Below are 18,243 nucleotides of genomic sequence, written 5' to 3' on the forward strand. Positions count from 1 at the left end.
GTTGCCTTATGTATTGAGGTGCTCCTATGTTGGGTGCATATATATTTATAATCGTTATATCTTCTTGGATTGGTCCCTTGATCATTTTGTAGTGTCCTTCCTTGTCTCTTGTAACATTCTTCATTTTAAAGTCTATTTTATCTGATATGAGTATTGCTACTCCAGCTTTCTTTTGATTTCCATTTGCATGGAATATCTTTTTCCATCCCCTCACTTGCAGTCTCTATGTGTCCCTAGGTCTTAAGTGGGTCTCTTCTAGACAGCATATATATGGGTCTTGTTTTTGTATCCACTCAGTGAGCCTGTGTCTTTTGGTTGGAGCATTTAATCCATTCACGTTTAAGGTAATTATCGATATGTATGTTCCTGTGACCATCTTCTTAATTATTTTGGGTTTGTTTTTGTAGGTCCTTTTCTTTTGTGTTTCCCACTCGGAGAAGGTCCTTTAGCAGTTGTTGTAGAGCTGGTGTGGTGGTGCTGAATTCTCTTAGCTTTTGCTTGTCTGTAAAGCCTTTGATTTCTCCATCAAATCTGAATGAGATCCTTGCCAGGTAGAGTAATCTTGGTTGTCAGTTCTTCCCTTTCATCACTTTAAGTATGTCATGCCACTCCCTTTTGGCTTGTAGAGTTTCTGCTGAGAAAGCAGCTGTTAACCTTATGCGAGTTCCCTTGTATTTGTCGTTTTTCCCTTGCTGCTTTCAATAATTTTTCTTTGTCTTTAATTTTTGCCAGTTTGATTACTATGTGTCTCGGCATGTTTCTCTTTGGGTTTATCCTGTATGGGACTCTCTGCGCTTCCTGGACTTGGGTGGTTATTTCCTTTCCCATGTTAGGGAAGTGTTTGACTATAATCTCTTCAAATATTTTCTCTGGCCCTTTCTCTCTCTCTTCTCCTTCTGGGACCCCTATAATGCGAATGTTGTTGCGTTTAATGTTGTCCCAGACGTGTCTTAGGCTGTCATTTGTTTTCATTCTTTTTTCTTTAGTCTGTTCCACAGCAGTGAATTCCACCATTCTGTCTTCCAGGTCACTTATCCGTTCTTCTGCCTCAGTTATTCTGCTATTGATTCCTTCTAGTGTAGTTTTCATTTCAGTTATTGTATTGTTCATCTCTGTTTGTTCTTTAATTCTTCTAGGCCTTTGTTAAACATATCTTGCATCTTCTCGATCTTTGCCTCCATTCTTTTTCCGAGGTCCTGGATCATCTTCACTGTCATTATTCTGAATTCTTTTTCTGGAAGGTTGCCTATTTCCACTTCATTTAGTTGTTTTTCTGGGGTTTTATCTTGTTCCTTCATCTGGTACATAGCCCTCTGCCTTTTCGTCTTGTCTATCTTTCTGTGAATGTGGTTTTTGTTCCACAGGCTGCAGGATTCTTGCTTCTGCTGTCTGCCCTCTGGTGGATGAGGCTATCTTAGAGGCTTGTACTTCCAACTTTTTATTTTGAGCAAATAGTGAATAAAACTGTTGGTGTGTAGCTTGTATCCTCAATTTTCTTTTTTTAGTTTAATTAATTAATTTATTTTTGGCCGCTTTGGGTCTTCATTGCTGCCCATGGGCTTTCTCTAGTTGTGGCGAGTCGGGTCTGCTGTTCATTGCGGTGCACAGGCTTCTCATTGCGGTGGCTTCTCTTGTTGTGGAGCACAGGCTCTAGGCGCGTGGGCTTCAGTAGTTGTGGCACGTGGGCGCAGTAGTTGTGGCTCGCGAGCTCTAGAGCGCAGGCTCAGTAGTTGTGGCACACGGGCTTAGTTGCTCCATGGCATGTGGGATCTTCCCGGGCCAGGGCTCAAACCTGTGTCCCCTGCATTGACAGGCAGATTCTTAACCACTGCGCCACCAGGGAAGCCCATATCCTCAATATTTTCCATGACAGGTATTTAACATCAGCTTCTACATACCTGTGGGCCATTGCTTTGATCTTATTTCCTTGATTGTTTACATTTATTAACATTGCATTTATAATCAGCATGGATTTTTGCTGAGTTTGCAAATGAAATAGAAATATGGTGTATTTGTGTGTGGACGTAAAACTTCTCTGCGGATTGAGCTAGCACTTGTGACAGTAGATACCTAATATTACCTGAATAAATTGAACAAATTGGTGGCTTGGAAGAAGAACAAGAAAGTCATTTAAAGGGCCTTTGCCGGGCTTCCCTGGTGGCGCAGTGGTTGAGAGTCCGCCTGCTGATGCAGGGGACATGGGTTCGCGCCCCGGTCCGGGAAGATCCCACATGCCGCGGAGCGGCTGGGCCCATGAGCCGTGGCTGCTGGGCCTGCGCGTCCGGAGCCTGTGCTCCGCGACGGGAGAGGGGAAAAAAAAAGGGCCTTTGCCTTTGGTTTTCTTTATTTCTATACTTGCTCCATTGCTGTTTCCTCTAGGAGCAAAAGTTTTATGATAAATTAATATTGAAACCTGTGAGGGAATGAATTTGCTGCAGGTATGGACTAGAGTTTTTTCTTATAGACGCTGTTGGCCACTTTGGTGACTAACAGAGGTATGTATGGTATACCCAGTAATTCATATATATGAATCATTGAAGTCCTAGCAGAAGGATTGTGAGACTCTTTGTCATTTCATAAATAATTTCTACCAACGTCTTTTGTGTTATGACTGTTGCTTTGGAAATATACCTGACCATTTTTGATGTAGGGTTGGACTCTCTGTGACCAAGAAGAATATGGCCCTCCACCTCTGACACCTTTTAGGATTCACTGCTTATTGACTGAAGTCTAAACTCTTTAAAAATATATATTTATTAATTTTATATATATATATATATATATATATATATATATATATATATATAAATTGAAACGTAGTTGACATACAGTGTTATGTTAGTTTCAGGTGTACTACATAGTTATTTGCATAGGTTATGAAATCACCATGATAAGTCTAGTAACCACCTGTCCCCATACAAAGTTATTGCAGTATTATTGACCATATTTCTCATGTTGTATGTTGTATCCCTGTGGCTTGCTTGTTTTATATCTGGAGGTTTGTACTACTTAATCCTGTTCACCTATTTTGCCCCCTCCCTTCCTTCCCTCTGGCAACTTTTAAATGGCTGAGGAATATTCCATTGTGTATATATATCCCATCTTCTTTTTCCATTCATCCATTGATGGACACTTAGGTTACTTCCATATCTTGACAGTTGTAAATAGTGCTGCAGTGAACATCGGTGTGCCTATATGAAGTCCAAGGTCTTCAGTGTGGCCTTTGCAACCTTTCTAAACTAACAACCTTGTTTGCCCGTGCTTTTCACCCATCATTAGCCCTCAGTTATACCCTATATCAAATAGAAGTGATCTACCCATTTTTTAAACCTACCATGCACTTTACTCTGGTTCTTTATTCATACAGTTCTCTGTTGAGGTTGTATTCTGTCCAGCTCCCTCAAACTCCTATCCATCTTTTTTAAAAATTTATTTATTTATTTATTTTTGGCTGCATTGGGTCTTTGTTGGTGTGTGTGGGCTTTCCCTAGTTGTGGCGAGCGGGGGCTACTCTTTGTTGGGGTGCGTGGGCTTCTCATTGCGGTGGCTTCTCTTGTTGTCGAGCATGGGCTCTAGGCACGTGGGCTTCAGTAGTTGTGGCACATGGGCTTAGTTGCCCCACAGTGTGTGGGATCTTCCCGGACCAGGGCTCGAACCCGTGTCCCTTGCATTGGCAGGTGGATTCTTAATGACTTGCGCCACCAGGGAAGTCCTCCTATCCATCTTTGAAGGCCCATTTCAAATATCAACTCCTCTATGAAGCCTAGTTTTTTTGTTTTTTGGTTGCGTTGGGTCTTTGTTGGTGTGTGCGGGCTTTCTCTAGTTTTGGCGAGCGGGGGCTACTCTTTGTTGCAGTGCGCGGGCTTCTCATTGCGGTGGCTTCTCTTGTTGCAAAGCGCAGGCTGTAGGCATGTAGGCTCCAGTAGTTGTGGCACACGGGCTTAGTTGCCCCGCAGTGTGGGATCTTCCCGGACCAGGGCTCGAACCCGTGTCCCCTGCATTGGCAGGCAGTTTCTTAACCACTGACCCACCAGGCAAGTCCCAAGCCTAGTTGTTCATACATTCAGTCTAGAGGTAAACTCTCCTTCCTCTGTATCCTGTTTGGGTAATGCTGTGGGCCCATTTTAATGGTACTTAACCATGTTTTTACCCCACATTAATGTGATTTGTGTTGTTGCCACTTTTGCATCTGGGAATTTGAATTCTGTTCAATGCCATTAAGACTAATTGAATCAGTTTTAGATTATACATAGTATAAGTTCTTATTTTTTTATTCCATAGATTCCATGCAATGGAAAAGCAGCTGATCGCATTCATCAAGATGGTATACACATCCTTGTAAATATGAATGGTTATACCAAGGGTGCTCGAAATGAACTCTTTGCTCTCAGGCCAGCTCCTATTCAGGTAAAGGAAATAATGATAATTATTCACAGTGTTTATTGGGCTAAGAAGACAGTGATAGGTTTTTTCCCCTCTTTGGTTAACTGTCCTTTGAAACAATAGGACAGACATGCTTGACTTAATGGAAAAAAAAAAGTGTAGTTCTTGAAAATGAACAGGGACAAAGAATTTTGAGTGAGAACACAGTGCCCACAGGAACATGTATATGGAGACATGCAATTTGTAGTTGGATGTAAACCGTTGTTCTGTCTTGTAAATTGGAAAAACGGTTTAGCACTTAGAAGTTTAGTCTAAAATATTACTTGATTGCTCTTGGCTAAGGAAGTCCACCCTCCTTGGTTGTTTGTTTACTTATTTAATTTTAAGCTATTTTGCTGAAGGTTCTTAGTTTTTGGTCTGTTTTTTTTTTTTTTTTTCTTTTAGGCAATGTGGCTGGGGTACCCTGGGACTAGTGGCGCGCTTTTCATGGATTATATCATCACTGATCAGGAAACTTCACCTGCTGAAGTTGCTGAGCAGTATTCTGAGAAACTGGCTTATATGCCCCATACTTTCTTTATTGGTGATCATGCTAATATGTTCCCTCACCTGAAGGTAGGTAGAAAAACAGTGCTATAGGGGAATTGCAAAGAACTGTAGTCATTTATTTCCTTGCTGCTGTTCCTGTGCATCCTAAAAGATATGTCTGAAACTTTTTTTTCGATTAGAAAAAAGCAGTCATCGATTTTAAGTCCAATGGGCACATTTATGACAATCGGATTGTGCTGAATGGCATCGACCTCAAAGCATTTCTTGATAGTCTACCAGATGTGAAAATTGTCAAGGTCAGAACCTGGTCAATACTGTCATTGAAATTAAGTTATCTGCATTTGGGATCTTTTCCCTAATGATGTATTTTGTGTAATTATTTTAAGATGAAATGTCCTGATGGAGGAGACAACGCAGACAGCAGTAATACAGCTCTTAATATGCCTGTCATTCCTATGAATACTATTGCAGAAGCAGTTATTGAAATGATTAACAGAGGACAAATTCAGATAACAATTAATGGATTCAGTATTAGCAATGGACTGGCAACTACCCAGGTGAGAAGAGAATAATAGAACATACTATCTACCAAGTATACATTTATCTTCTTTACATCTCATAACTCTAGGAGGTAAGCATTATTACTTCTGTTTTATAGATGAGGAAATGAATTCAGTGGAAACTGGCATCTTATGTAGGTTTGTTTGATTTTAAAAGTCTCTTGGATTCAGCCAGCAGGTTACTTAATGAGAGTCTTCTGTGTTAATACCTTGTTATTCCCTGCCTGTGGTTTTACTCTTACCAACGGTGAACTGTCTGTAGGCATCATACAGTGCCTTGCTTCTGTAACTCATCCTTTCCCCAGTTAAATCTTACTCATCTTTAAGACTTTCAGTTCAGACAACTCCGCCAGGAATCTGTTTCTGTCCATATCCCTGACCTCTCCTTCCCTGCTCCATTGGTACCTGTATTCTCTGTTCTTGTAGTATTTGGGATATATCTTTTTTTTTTTTTTTTTGCGGTACGCGGGCCTCTCACTGTTGTGGCCTCTCCCGTTGCGGAGCACAGGCTCTGGACGTGCAGGCTCAGCGGCCATGGCTCACGGGCCCAGCCGCTCCGCGGCAAGTGGGATCTTCCCAGACCGGGGCACGAACCCGTGTCCTCTGCATTGGCAGGTGGACTCTCAACCACTGTGCCACCAGGGAAGCCCTGGGATATATCTTTACATCCAGCACAACACATTATAATTCCCTGGGTTTGTATGTATTCTCCACTGAATTGAATTACTTTAGGGTCCGTGTCTTAGCCTCAATAATGAAGTACGTGCTGAGTAAATATTGGGTTGGCCAAAAAGTTGGTTCAGGTTTTTTTGTAAGCTTGTATGAAAAATCCGAATGAACTTTTTGGCCAACCCAATATTGTATATTGCATACTTGAATAAGTGAATATGTAACTCTGTCAAGAGATCGTAAGGCAAGGATCTCTGACCTCTTTAGGAGTTAACAGTTTTAGTGGTATAGCAGTTTATACAAAGAATGCTTGAAATGAATTAAGGTAAAGGAATTAATCACCTGTAATGTGTATTGGGCCTGAACTGTCCTTTGAAACAATAGGGCAGACATGCTTGACTTAAGGAAAAAGAAGTATACTTCTTGAAGTGCACAGGTACAAAGAATTTTGAGTGTAGAACAACACAATGCCCGTAATGTATGAGATGTCTATCACACCTGGAATAGTTACATAACAAGGTAAGGCACTACTACCCAGATGTGTGGGAATTGCAAGATAAGACTGTAATTGTGTATGTAGATGCTCAGAAATAGAGCTGAACAACGAGGAGAGGCAGTTTTAGTAGAGATTTTTCAGTAATTTAAGTTTAGTCTTGAAAGGTGGGTGTGATTTAGAAAAGGATATTTCGTACATGGAGAAAAGAGTGAGCAAAAGCTTGCTGTTGGACTAATAGGGTTTTGAAGAGAACTTTTTGGCTAGAGTGAGATGTTTCATAGGGCAGTCCCCCCCCAAATTAAGATAATGCTCTAACTTTTTTCCTTTAACTTAATGTGTCATGAATATATTCTCATTATAGTTCAACGACATTACTTTTAATGGTTATACCAGTTTGCACCGTAAGGATTGTTTATTGATTGAAAAATAATCAGATTGGGGACTTCCCTGGTGGTCCAGTGGTTAAGACTCCGTGCTCCCAATGCAGGGGACCTGGGTTCGATCCCTGGTCAGGGAACTAGATCCCGCATGCCGCCACTAAAGACCCCACATGCTGCAATGGTGCAACGAAGATCCTGCGTGCCGCAACTAAGACCTGAAGCAGCCAAATAAATAAATAAACAAATATTGAAAAGAAAAGAAAAATATCGGACCATGTTTACTTTAAATATAATCATATATTTTTTCTTGTTCTAGATCAACAATAAGGCTGCCACTGGAGAGGAGGTTCCCCGTACCATTATTGTAACCACACGTTCTCAGTACGGGTTACCAGAAGATGCCATTGTGTACTGTAACTTTAATCAGTTATATAAAATTGACCCATCTACTTTGCAGATGTGGGCAAATGTGAGTGTGCGTGGATTCATTATTAATGTCCAGAGATTCTCGTAAAGATTCTGTATATAGGTCGTCTTGCTGAGGCTGTCCCCCCATCCTCCCATTCAGGAGCTATTGTGCTAGATTATTGTGATAATCTTCAAAAGAGCTGTAGATTTCAGCAATTTTTGATTTGTCCTTCAAGTGTGTAAATATCATATAATGAACTTTTAAAATTTATGTGTTCAAACGCAGGGATCAGCAAACTTTTTCTTAAAAGGCCAGGTGGTAAATATCTTTGGTTTTGCAGTCTATACTCTCTGTCACACCTACTCAATTCTGCCATTGTAGCAAGAAAACATCATACTCATTATATAAATGAATGAGTATAGGTATGTTCCAATAAGTTTTTATTTACAAAAACAGGCAATATGCCAGATTTGGCTCATAGGCTATAGTTTGCCAACCCATGGTCTAAGCTGATAGCAAAGCTGTTACGTATACTCATCCACATTTTACATCATTCTTGCAATATTGTAGAGTTAGAACCAGGAAGGAATTGGCTTATGCCATTACTTCTCAGTCATTTCATCATACCAGTTTGCATAAGCAGGACCTCTGAAGCTTCTAAACTTTGCTATCCATATCTGCCTCTTTTTCCGTAGAGCCTAAAACGGAGATAATTCTTGGTTGACTTTTTTTCTGATTAATATCTGGGTTTTTTGGTCTGTTTTCTTTTTTTAAAGGAGGAGGGAGGGTGGAGAAGAGGAAGCAGATGAGTACAGGTTTACTATCCCTGAATCTTCACTTCCCCATTTCAAAAAACCTGAAAACCAAAAGCATCTTCATAAGTTTGTGGTAAATTTATTTGGTTGGCAGCCACACTGCCTGAACTGATGTTAGGCTATTTATGATTCTTTATTTATTCCATTTAGTATGAATATTCCTACATCTTGATGCAGAGATACTAATATGTTGGTTTGCAGGGAGTTGCCGCTGAGAGTGTTATGTAATTTATATATACTGTATATATATATATATATATATATATATATACAGTATATATTATATATACTGAAATAATATATACTGAAATATTCTAAATTCTGAAATCCATCTGTTCTCATGGCTTTCAGAGATGGGATGGTGAACTTGTATGATACATTGAGTAGATGTAGGTCTAAATCGGGTTGGCAAACTATGGCCGATGAGCCAAATCCAGTCCACTGCTTGTTTTTTTGTTTGTTTTTTTATTTTGGCAGTTTGGCATGCGGAATCTTAGTTCCCTGACCAGGGATCGAACCTGAGCCCCCTGCAGTGGAAGCATGGAGTCCTAACCACTGGACCACCAGGGAAGTCCCAGCTGCTTGTTTTTGTAAATAAAATTTTATTGACACACAGCCATGCCTACTTACATATTGTCCATGGCTTTCCAGTGACAAGGGCAGAATCGAATAGTTATGACACGGTCCATGTTGGCATCAAAAGCAACAGTATTTGCTCTCTGGTCCTTTACAGAAAATGTCTGCTGACCCCTGATCTAGATTAGGCAAATAAAGTTTGGCAGGTGTGAACTAACTTTATTTGTTGTACCATGGCGGGGGATTTAAAATTTGAAATGGAAAATTCCTATCTCATGGACAAAAACCACTCCTAGTATCAATTCCCACAGGACATAGCTGCCTCAGATTTTGCCAATTAGTAACTTGTTTTGTGTCTTCTTGCATCAGTCTCCTCTTTCTTTGAACTGTCTTTGGGGACAGCTAAGCAGAACAGGAACCTATAGTTCAGTTGATGTAATTCATCTATGTGAAAGAAAGACTTAAGTTTGCGGTAGGCTGCTATCTGGGTGAAAAGAATAGAGTATGGTGGAATTACTAGAAATTTATGGGAGCCTTTCTTGAGAAGCGCAGAGCTGCTATTAATACTTGCTCTTGTTTCCCCTATTTTAGATTCTGAAGCGTGTTCCCAATAGTGTACTGTGGCTGTTGCGTTTTCCAGCAGTAGGAGAACCTAATATTCAACAGTACGCACAAAATATGGGCCTTCCCCAGAACCGTATCATTTTTTCACCTGTTGCTCCTAAAGAGGAACATGTTCGGAGAGGCCAGCTGGCTGATGTCTGCTTGGACACTCCACTCTGTAATGGACACACCACAGGGATGGATGTCCTTTGGGCAGGGACACCCATGGTGACTATGCCAGGTGAGTTGCTTCCTTGTTCTCTTTAAAATCTCCTTGGGAGAGACACTTCCAGGTGAAATCATATGTACTAGAAGCAACATTTAGGGCAAGATGATAGAAAATGAGACTTGTTCAAGTCTGAACACTCTTCATCTGCATCGTGTGGATATTTAACATAAATAACATTAATAACTTTGTGCTATTTGCATTCTCAGATGTGCAGTTGTTATCTTTCTTATTGCAGGAGAGACTCTTGCTTCCCGAGTTGCAGCTTCCCAGCTCACTTGTTTAGGCTGTCTTGAGCTTATTGCTAAAAATAGACAAGAATATGAAGACATAGCTGTGAAACTGGGAACTGATCTAGAATAGTAAGTAAACTTTTCCATGAACAAATTATATGGTGAGGTGAAGGAAACAAGAAAAATTTAGAGAGAATATAGGTGTTATGAAGTGAAATCATAAAATAAGGGTAATATAAAATAAATGAATTAGTTGTATGCTCTCTGGATGGGAGAAGGACTTTTTATTATTTTAATTTAATTTAACTTGTTATTTATTTTTGTGGCCGCACCATGTGGCGTGCGGGATCTTACTTCCCCGGCCAGGGATCGAACCTGTGCTCCCTGCAGTGGAAGCATGGAGTCTTAACCGCTGGACCGCCAGGGGAGTCCTGAGAAGAACTTTTTAAACTTCCATAAATAAAGTGATCATTAGGTTTCACTATGTAGAGTAAATGGCTGAATAAAAGTAAGTCAAGAGAATTAAAAGATGTAAACTAGCTATACTTCAATAAAAAAAAAGAAAATTAAAAGGCAAACAAGAGGGAAAAAAATCTGTTCCTTAATGTCAAATATTAATAGCCTGGCTATATAAAGACTGAAGAATATTTACATTTTTTTTTTTTTTTGAATATTTACATTTTAAATCCCTTAATAGGAAAGTAAGCAAAGAAATGACAGCTGACTAAAGTAGAAATACAAATGGTTAACAAGAAAGTTTCAACCTCTGTAGTAGAAATAAATAATTATTTTTTAATTTATTGGCCTTGCCACCCGCCTTGTGGGATTTTAGTTCCCTGATCAGGGGTTGAACCCACGCCCTTGGCAGTGAAAGCGTGGAGTCCTAACCACTGGACCACCAGAGAATTCCCTAGTAGAAATAAAATAGCATTGAGGTACACCCATTATTTACCTATAAAATAAAAGATTTTTAATATGATACCAATGATGAGGGAGCATTGAGGTGCTGACCTTTTCATACATTGGTGAGTAAATTGGTAGTCTTTTCAGAGCCCTTAAAAAAAAAAAAAAAGCTAGACCTTTGACCCTAAGAATATCCTTGTGATAATATTTGGGCATGACTTAAATGCCCCTAAATGGGTGGGAATTAGAGAGATGATGCTTAAATAAATGATGCTTTATCCATACAATAAAATAGTGTTTATCTCTTAAATGAGATTTTTCTTTGGGTATTACATGTGATTTTTTTTTTTTCTTTGTGTTTTCTGACAAGTAGCATATTATGTAGAAGTTTAAAGAAGCACCCTCTTTGAGTCAGACTTCCTGGGTTTGAATCCAGGCTCTCTCACAAGCTTTGTGACTTTGGGCAAGTTAGCCTCTGTGTGCCTTGGTTTTTCCATCTGCAAAATGGGGATGAATGATAGTACCTACCTTGCAGAGATGTGAGGATTAAAAAAAAGTGTTACCGGTCAGAATGGCCATCATCAAAAAATCTACAAATAGTAAATGCTGGAGAGGGTGTGGACAAAAGGGAACCCTCTTGCACTGTTGGTGGGAATGTAAATTGATACAGCCACTATGGAGAACAGTATGGTGGTTCCTTAAAAAACTAAAAATAGAACTACCATATGACCCAGCAATTCCACTCCTGGGCATATACCCTGAGAAAACCATAATTCAAAAAGAGACATGTACCACAATGTTCACTGCAGCTCTGTGTACAATAGCCAGGACATGGAAGCAACCTAAGTGTTCATTGACAGATGAATGGGTAAAGAAGATGTGGCACATATATACAATGGAATATTACTCAGCTATGAAACGAAACAAAATTGAGTTATTTGTAGTGAGGTGGAGGGACCTAGAGACTGTCATAAAGAGTGAAGTCAGAAAGAGAAAAACAAATACCGTACGCTAACATATGGAACCTAAAAAAAAAAAAAAAAAAAAAAAAAGGTTCTGAAGAACCTAGGGAACAGGACAGGAATAAAGATGCAGACGTAGAGAGTGAACTTGAGGACACGGGGAGGGGGAAGGAAGGGTAAGCTGGGACGAAGTGAGAGAGTAGCATTGACATGGATGCACTACCAAATGTAAGATAGATAGCTAGTGGGAAGCAGCTGCACAGCACAGGGGGAGATCAGCTCGATGCTTTGTGACCACCTAGAGGGGTGGGATAGGGAGGGTGGGAGGGAAACGCAAGAGGGAGGGGATATGGGGATATATGTATACACATAGCTGGTTCTCTTTGTTATACAGCAGAAACTAACACAACATTGTAAAGCAATTATACTCCAATAAAGATGTTTAAAAAAAGAAAAAAAGTGTTCCACGTGAAGCACTTGACAACAGTTCTTGGTACATAGTAAGCATTCAACAGATATATATTAAGCATTTATTTATCATTTTCAAAATTTTCTCCCCTGAACATCATATACAGCTAAGAAAAACTAGTGAAAACTTTGAGCCCAGGCATTAAAAAATTAATTTACATGTCCATCATCCCAGAGGTAACTACAGTAAATAATTTAGTGTATTTTCTTTTTGGAACTTAGTTGACTTCATACACTACTTTTTCCCAACATTTTATTATGAAAAAGTTCAATTTTATAATAAACACTTATATACCGACCACCTAGCTTCTGCCACTGATAATTTTACTGTACTTTTATCACATTCCATCTGTTTATTCCTATATCCATTTAGAAATCCATCTTATTTGAAGTAAACTGCAGATATCAGTATTCTCCCTAAATACTTCAGAATGGCCATCATTAACTAGAGTTTAATACTTGTTTCTTTTGTCTTTTGAGGCAGAATTTATATACAGTGTATACACAAATCTTTTTTTAAATTAATTTTACTTTTTTAGTTGAAGTATAGTTGGTTTACAGTGTTGTTTCTGGGGTACAGCAAAGTTGATTCAGTTATATATATATATATTATATACACATGTATATTCTTTTTCATATTCTTTTCCATTATGGTTTATTATAGGATATTGAATATAGTTCTCTGTGCTGTACAGTAGGACCTTGTTGTTTACTTTATCTACAGTAGTTTGTACCTGCTAATCCCAAACTGGAATACACAGATCTTAAGTGAGTTTTGAGAAATACCTTTATAACCCAGGCCTCCAGCAGCATGTAGAACATTACCATCACTCCAGAAAGTTCCTTCACACCCCTTCTCAGTTGGTCCTCCTCACCAACCCTCAGAGACAACCACTGTTCTGAATTTTTTTTCCACCATAATTTATTTAGTCTTGCCTTTCTAGAACCTTATACAAATAGAATCATACAGCATGTACTCTGAAGGCTTCTTTCAATCAGGATAATGTTTTGAGATTCATCCGTGTTGTTGGCTCATATCAGTAGTTCATTCCCTTTTATTGCTGAGTAGTATTTCAGTGTATGGATGTACCACAGTTTAACCATTCTATTGACGTACAGAACTTTATTTATTTAGTTTTAAATTTATTTTATTTTAGTTATTTTTGGCCGCTTTGGGTCTTCATTGCTGCGCGCGGGCTTTCTCTAGTTGCGGCGAGCGGGGGCTGCTCTTCGTTGTGGTGCGCGGGCTCCTCATTGTGGTGGCTTCTCTTGTTGCGGAGCACGGGCTCTAGGTGCACGGGCTTCAGTAGTTGTGACACACGGGCTCAGTAGTTGTGGCTCGTAGGCTTTGGAGCACAGGCTCAGTAGTTGTGGCGCACAGGCTTAGTTGCTCCGTGGCATGGGGGATCTTCCCAGACCAGGGCTCGAACCTGTGTCCCCTGCATTGGCAGGCAGATTCTTAACCACTGCACCACCAGGGAAGCTGACATACAGAACTTTAAAAATAACACAAAGGTATTTTTATTTGGAAGATAACATTAATATGGTCATGGTTGGGTTGAGGCCAACAGATATGCATAGCTGTTTTACTAGTTTTGGCACAAAAAAACATTAAAGCAACCTTTTTATTAATTGTTTTTAAAAATGTACAAGAGTATTCCAGCTTCTGGTTCTAAAGTAATAACTCTCTCTGTATAAGAATAGTCTCATGACAAATGATATATTCACAACAGGAGGAGAGAGAGAATTCTATCCTCTTTCCCCAGAAGAATTGATTGCTTTTTTTTCCTGTTTCTGAACAGAACCATAGTCTTGGTGATATTAGGAACACTTTTTTTTTAATATCTAAATAAACAACTCAGTTCATGTACAAGGGGAAAATTAAAGCAGTAGACGTACTGTATTTTTTCCCCTTGAGTGTTTTCCTATTTCATTAAAGCATTCATAAAATGAATACTTCCATCTTAAGTTTGTGCCTTAGCTATTGTAAATGATGCTTCAGTGAACATCTTTGCATGGTCAGGTATGTCTGCATCTCTGATTATTTCTGTTGAATAGATTTAAAAGTGTTATTGATAGGTCATAGGGTCATGAACATTTATGGTTCTAGTAGACACATTGCTAAGTTGCATATTAAAAGGGTAAACAGTTTACGTTCTAACCAGTAGTACGTAGGAATAGACGTGTCATTGCCAAGTGTTATTTTTATTTTAAAGGTAGAAATAAGATGAAGTGGAGAAAGCATGGTGTCTCTTGGATATGCTTATTTAGGAAAGAACAGTGTTTTCAGGGGACTTGGAGGTGAACTCCATTATAAGTGTTTAACATTATGTTAGCTGTGACCTTTCACTTTTTTAGCATTGAGGTAAAGGAGGGCCAATCAGAAGAGAAAGTTTGGTTATGTAATTTACCATAAAGGTGTCTAGGTGTTTATGGGGGCTAGTTCTGAGTTTCTGCTCTGATTTGTAAACTTGGATCTCTTTTTTTTATTCAGCCTGAAGAAAATTCGTGGCAAAGTCTGGAAGCAGAGAATATCTAGCCCTCTGTTCAACACCAAACAATACACAATGGAACTAGAGCGGCTCTATCTACAGATGTGGGAGCATTATGCAGCTGGCAACAAACCTGATCACATGATTAAGCCTGTTGAAGTCACTGAGTCGGCCTAAATAATGACCGTGTGCACAGGAGAATTACCCCTGTACCTGAGCCTCAACCTTCTGGGGGAAAGGGAACTACTTTTTACCTATCTGTACAATATCATGTTGCAGATGGGTGACAGACAATGATAAGAAATAGCACAGCCAGACTTGCTTCCTGCATGATCCTGATAGGGAGAGACACAAGAGATGGGAAACTGCTGTTCCACAAGGAGTCTCCATAGAATTTTGCAGCAGCCAGGTGTTGCATAAGTCTGGAAGGTCTGATCTCCCTTGGTCTTCCATGGGATGGATGGTTAGTGTGGAAGGGAGATAGAGATTGCCCAGCCGTTTTGTGATTGTCATGGATTGATTGAGTCTTCTGAAGTTTTTTCTTTATATTTTGGGTATTGGAGCTTTTAAAAATGTTTGGTTTCAGGTATTTTTATTCATGTGAAGTATATATAATTCTCTTGAGATAAGGTTTTAAGCTAAAATATTCCTTGTTTTAGTTTCTGAACTCTACAGATAAATGGGGACTTTGCTGGTGTAGTCTTTTTATAGGTTTTATAAACCACTTGAGCCTATATCAGTCATTTTAGTGTCTGACATAATGTTTGGAACTATCAGTGCTTTGTTGGTTTATAGATGATGGCTTAAATTCTTTTTCTGGTCCGTTTCCTTCTTCCCTTCCCCTCACTTTAAAAATTCTCCTGTTACTTGGCTAACAAAAACCCAAGTCTGATTCAAAACCTCCCAGAGTGTTTCTCTTAAACACATCATCTGGTGCCAAATGAAGATTCTTAGGAGTGATTATTAATTATGAAGGGCACAGTTGTGGTACTGTCACTGATGATAATAATAATGGATTTTTGGCCTAGACTTTTGACCTATTTCACCAGTGTTTTACCGTTGACTGCCCCTCTATGCTGCTTCCAAAAGTGATAGTGTGTGATACGATTTTTACTTTCATTTCTAAAGTTTTTTTTTTTTTTTAAGTGAGTCCTGTTCTTCCTTTTTCTTTCAGCAGAAATGAAATCCCAGGTAAGTATAAGTATTCAAATATTTGATCAGTAAGTCACAGTTATCTCCAGTACATTAAATAACTTTCATCAAAAAACATTTTATAGGTAAAAAGCTCTGAAGGACCAGCTATGTATATGATAATTATGTTTCAGACCTTCCAGGGTATTATATATAATAACTTGTCTTCTGGACGTGGTCTTGAAGTCTTTATGGATTCAGCCTCAGTAGTAGCGAACTGCACTGCTACTTGGTTTGGAGTACAAATTAGACTTTAGCCCTCCTGGAGGTTGAGTTTTTGGTATTGAAAACCATAGGAATAAAATTATTGTATTTCAACAAAGGAGCGAGGGCTTGAGGCTTAAACAAGCCAACATATGAATATATGTTTTTGTCTTGCTGTACTGCACCTATGCTGTCTAGTAACAGATATTTTGTCTGCTAGTAGTGTTCTAGATTATGTCTTTCCAAAGTGCTGAGGCAGTGCACCTATTCTGTAGTTGCAGCTGATGCCTGAATGTATCCTAGCTGACAAATTGATTAATAAGAACTTGAATTTCTGAAAGATTTGTACTGTTAACCAAAATCTGAGCAAGGAGTCTCAAATGTAATTCTTAGCCAGAATTACATGTTAATGACCCATTTAACAGTGTAAATCGAGGAACATCAGTGTAGGGATTTCTTTTAATTTATTTTTTACCTGCTTGAAATATCAGTTAAGGGTTGCCAGCTTGGTTGCAGATGAACGGACGTTTGAAGTTCACCAAACTACTTAATGTGGAATAGGATAATACACTTCCAACGCCCTCAAGGCTGTGACCTTGCAGCCGTTTTACATAGCACATCATCCTCCTATAGGGGTGAACCTTTCCCTGGCCCGAAAAGTAGCCGCTCTGGTTGAAGCTTTGCTTATTGTAACAGGCTTTTGTTTCCAGGTAACATGTCTGTGGAAGACTTAATTCTTAATAGAGATATAGATATTACTGGAAACTAATTGTTTTTTCTATTATACTCTGCTTTATCAAAAAAGTAAAACATTTAAATTGTGCTACAGAAATTCAGATGTTGTCTTGCAATCTTTAAACAATAAATGAATGATTTGCCCTTAATATGGCTGATGTATTTTGTGTTCTGTTAAATCGAGCATTGGATGGAACAGTAGGGTTCTCCAGTTATGAAATCTATATTTGAACAGCTCCAAACAACAGAAGGACCAGATTTCCCTACAGTGCAGCTATGATAGTAAGAATTATTTTGTTTTCTCAGCCAAGTGTGGTGGAGCATGGGTCAGGTTGGTGTATGATCCATTAAGACTTAACAAAGCCTGAGACTCCCAGCACACGCATTTGTGTTTGTTCCTGTTCAGCTTATAACCATTCTGGCTTCTTCATCTACCCTTGTAGTCTCATTCTTTATGTGGACTATTCCTTCCCACTCTGTATGGTGATTGAACTCAACCACCAGTATGAGGGAGGAGGATATCCATGCATCAGGGACCAGAACAGGCTGTTTAGCTGCCTGTTTTCTCAGAGATATAACCAATTTTTTTTCAATAAAATGTTAGGTAATTTACCTCCCAAGTTCTGTGGATTGAGACCCTCAAAGCCCTAATGTGGGTTAGTGTTTGTTTCTTGGAAGATGGGGCAAGAAAGATGTCCAGTAGATTAGTCATAAGTTCTTTTTTTTTTCTAATATCTGTTTGTTTATTTGACTGCATCGGGTCTTAGTTGCGGCATGTGGGGTCTTCTCCTTGTGGCGTGCAGGGTCTTTTCGTTGTGGCGCATGGGCTTCTCTAGTTGTGGTGCGCGGGCTTTAGAGTGCGTGGGCTCAGTAGTTGCGGCGTGCAGGTTTAAGTTGCCCCACAGCGTGTGGGATCTTAGTTCCCCTACCAGGGGTCGAACATGTGTCCTCTGCATTGGAAGGTGGATTCTTAACCACTGGACCACCAGGGAAGTCCCCATAAATAAGTTCTTACCCCCACCCTCTTCTATCTATTAGGAATCTGCATCAGTTATTTCCAGTCTACTTCAGCTCCTCCTGCCTTCAGTCTAAAGGAGTTGCTTGTGCACCTTGAATAAACTTGTGTAACTTACCATTTGATTCCAATCCTAAACCCACTCTTTACTTGAAGCACATGCCTCTTAACAATATTAACTACAGCTAATGTTCAGGTTCTTTGCCCAAACCTCTGAGGCACACAGTTATGTAAGCCCCATTTTTATGGAATAGGCTTGTAGAGGTAAACTTGCAAGTTTGTTGTAAGTGATAAGGTTATAATGATAAGCCCTTATCCCATTCCCCATCAACTCAGAAAGTACCTTTTTTTATTCGGTACTCGGGCCTCTCACT

General features: G+C 39.3%; 1 protein-coding gene and 1 non-coding gene across 7 annotated transcripts in view; one reads left to right on the forward strand and one right to left on the reverse strand.

Moving 5' to 3' along the window:
* The window catches only part of OGT (O-linked N-acetylglucosamine (GlcNAc) transferase), a 37,724-nt gene extending 20,721 nt beyond the window's left edge, over positions 1-17,003 (forward strand). For 3 of the 6 annotated variants that reach the window (XM_032619057.1, XM_032619056.1, XM_032619055.1), the window contains exons 15-22: positions 4,282-4,407; positions 4,828-4,998; positions 5,112-5,228; positions 5,319-5,489; positions 7,354-7,506; positions 9,429-9,681; positions 9,905-10,028; positions 14,727-17,003. In XM_032619057.1, the coding sequence (XP_032474948.1) occupies positions 4,282-4,407; positions 4,828-4,998; positions 5,112-5,228; positions 5,319-5,489; positions 7,354-7,506; positions 9,429-9,681; positions 9,905-10,028; positions 14,727-14,901 (1,290 nt within the window). In that variant the 3' untranslated portion in view covers positions 14,902-17,003. Of the gene's footprint in view, positions 1-4,281; positions 4,408-4,827; positions 4,999-5,111; positions 5,229-5,318; positions 5,490-7,353; positions 7,507-8,738; positions 9,682-9,904; positions 10,029-14,726 lie in introns of those variants that run through there. The other 3 variants (XR_004347972.1, XM_032619059.1, XM_032619058.1) reach the window with 3 other exon arrangements.
* Positions 8,759-8,831, reverse strand: TRNAW-CCA. The gene has a single exon. It is a non-coding gene; the product is annotated as a tRNA-Trp (tRNA).
* Positions 17,004-18,243: the final 1,240 nt, after the last annotated feature.

This window comes from Phocoena sinus, chromosome X (assembly GCF_008692025.1).
Source record: "Phocoena sinus isolate mPhoSin1 chromosome X, mPhoSin1.pri, whole genome shotgun sequence".
NCBI lineage: Eukaryota > Metazoa > Chordata > Mammalia > Artiodactyla > Phocoenidae > Phocoena > Phocoena sinus.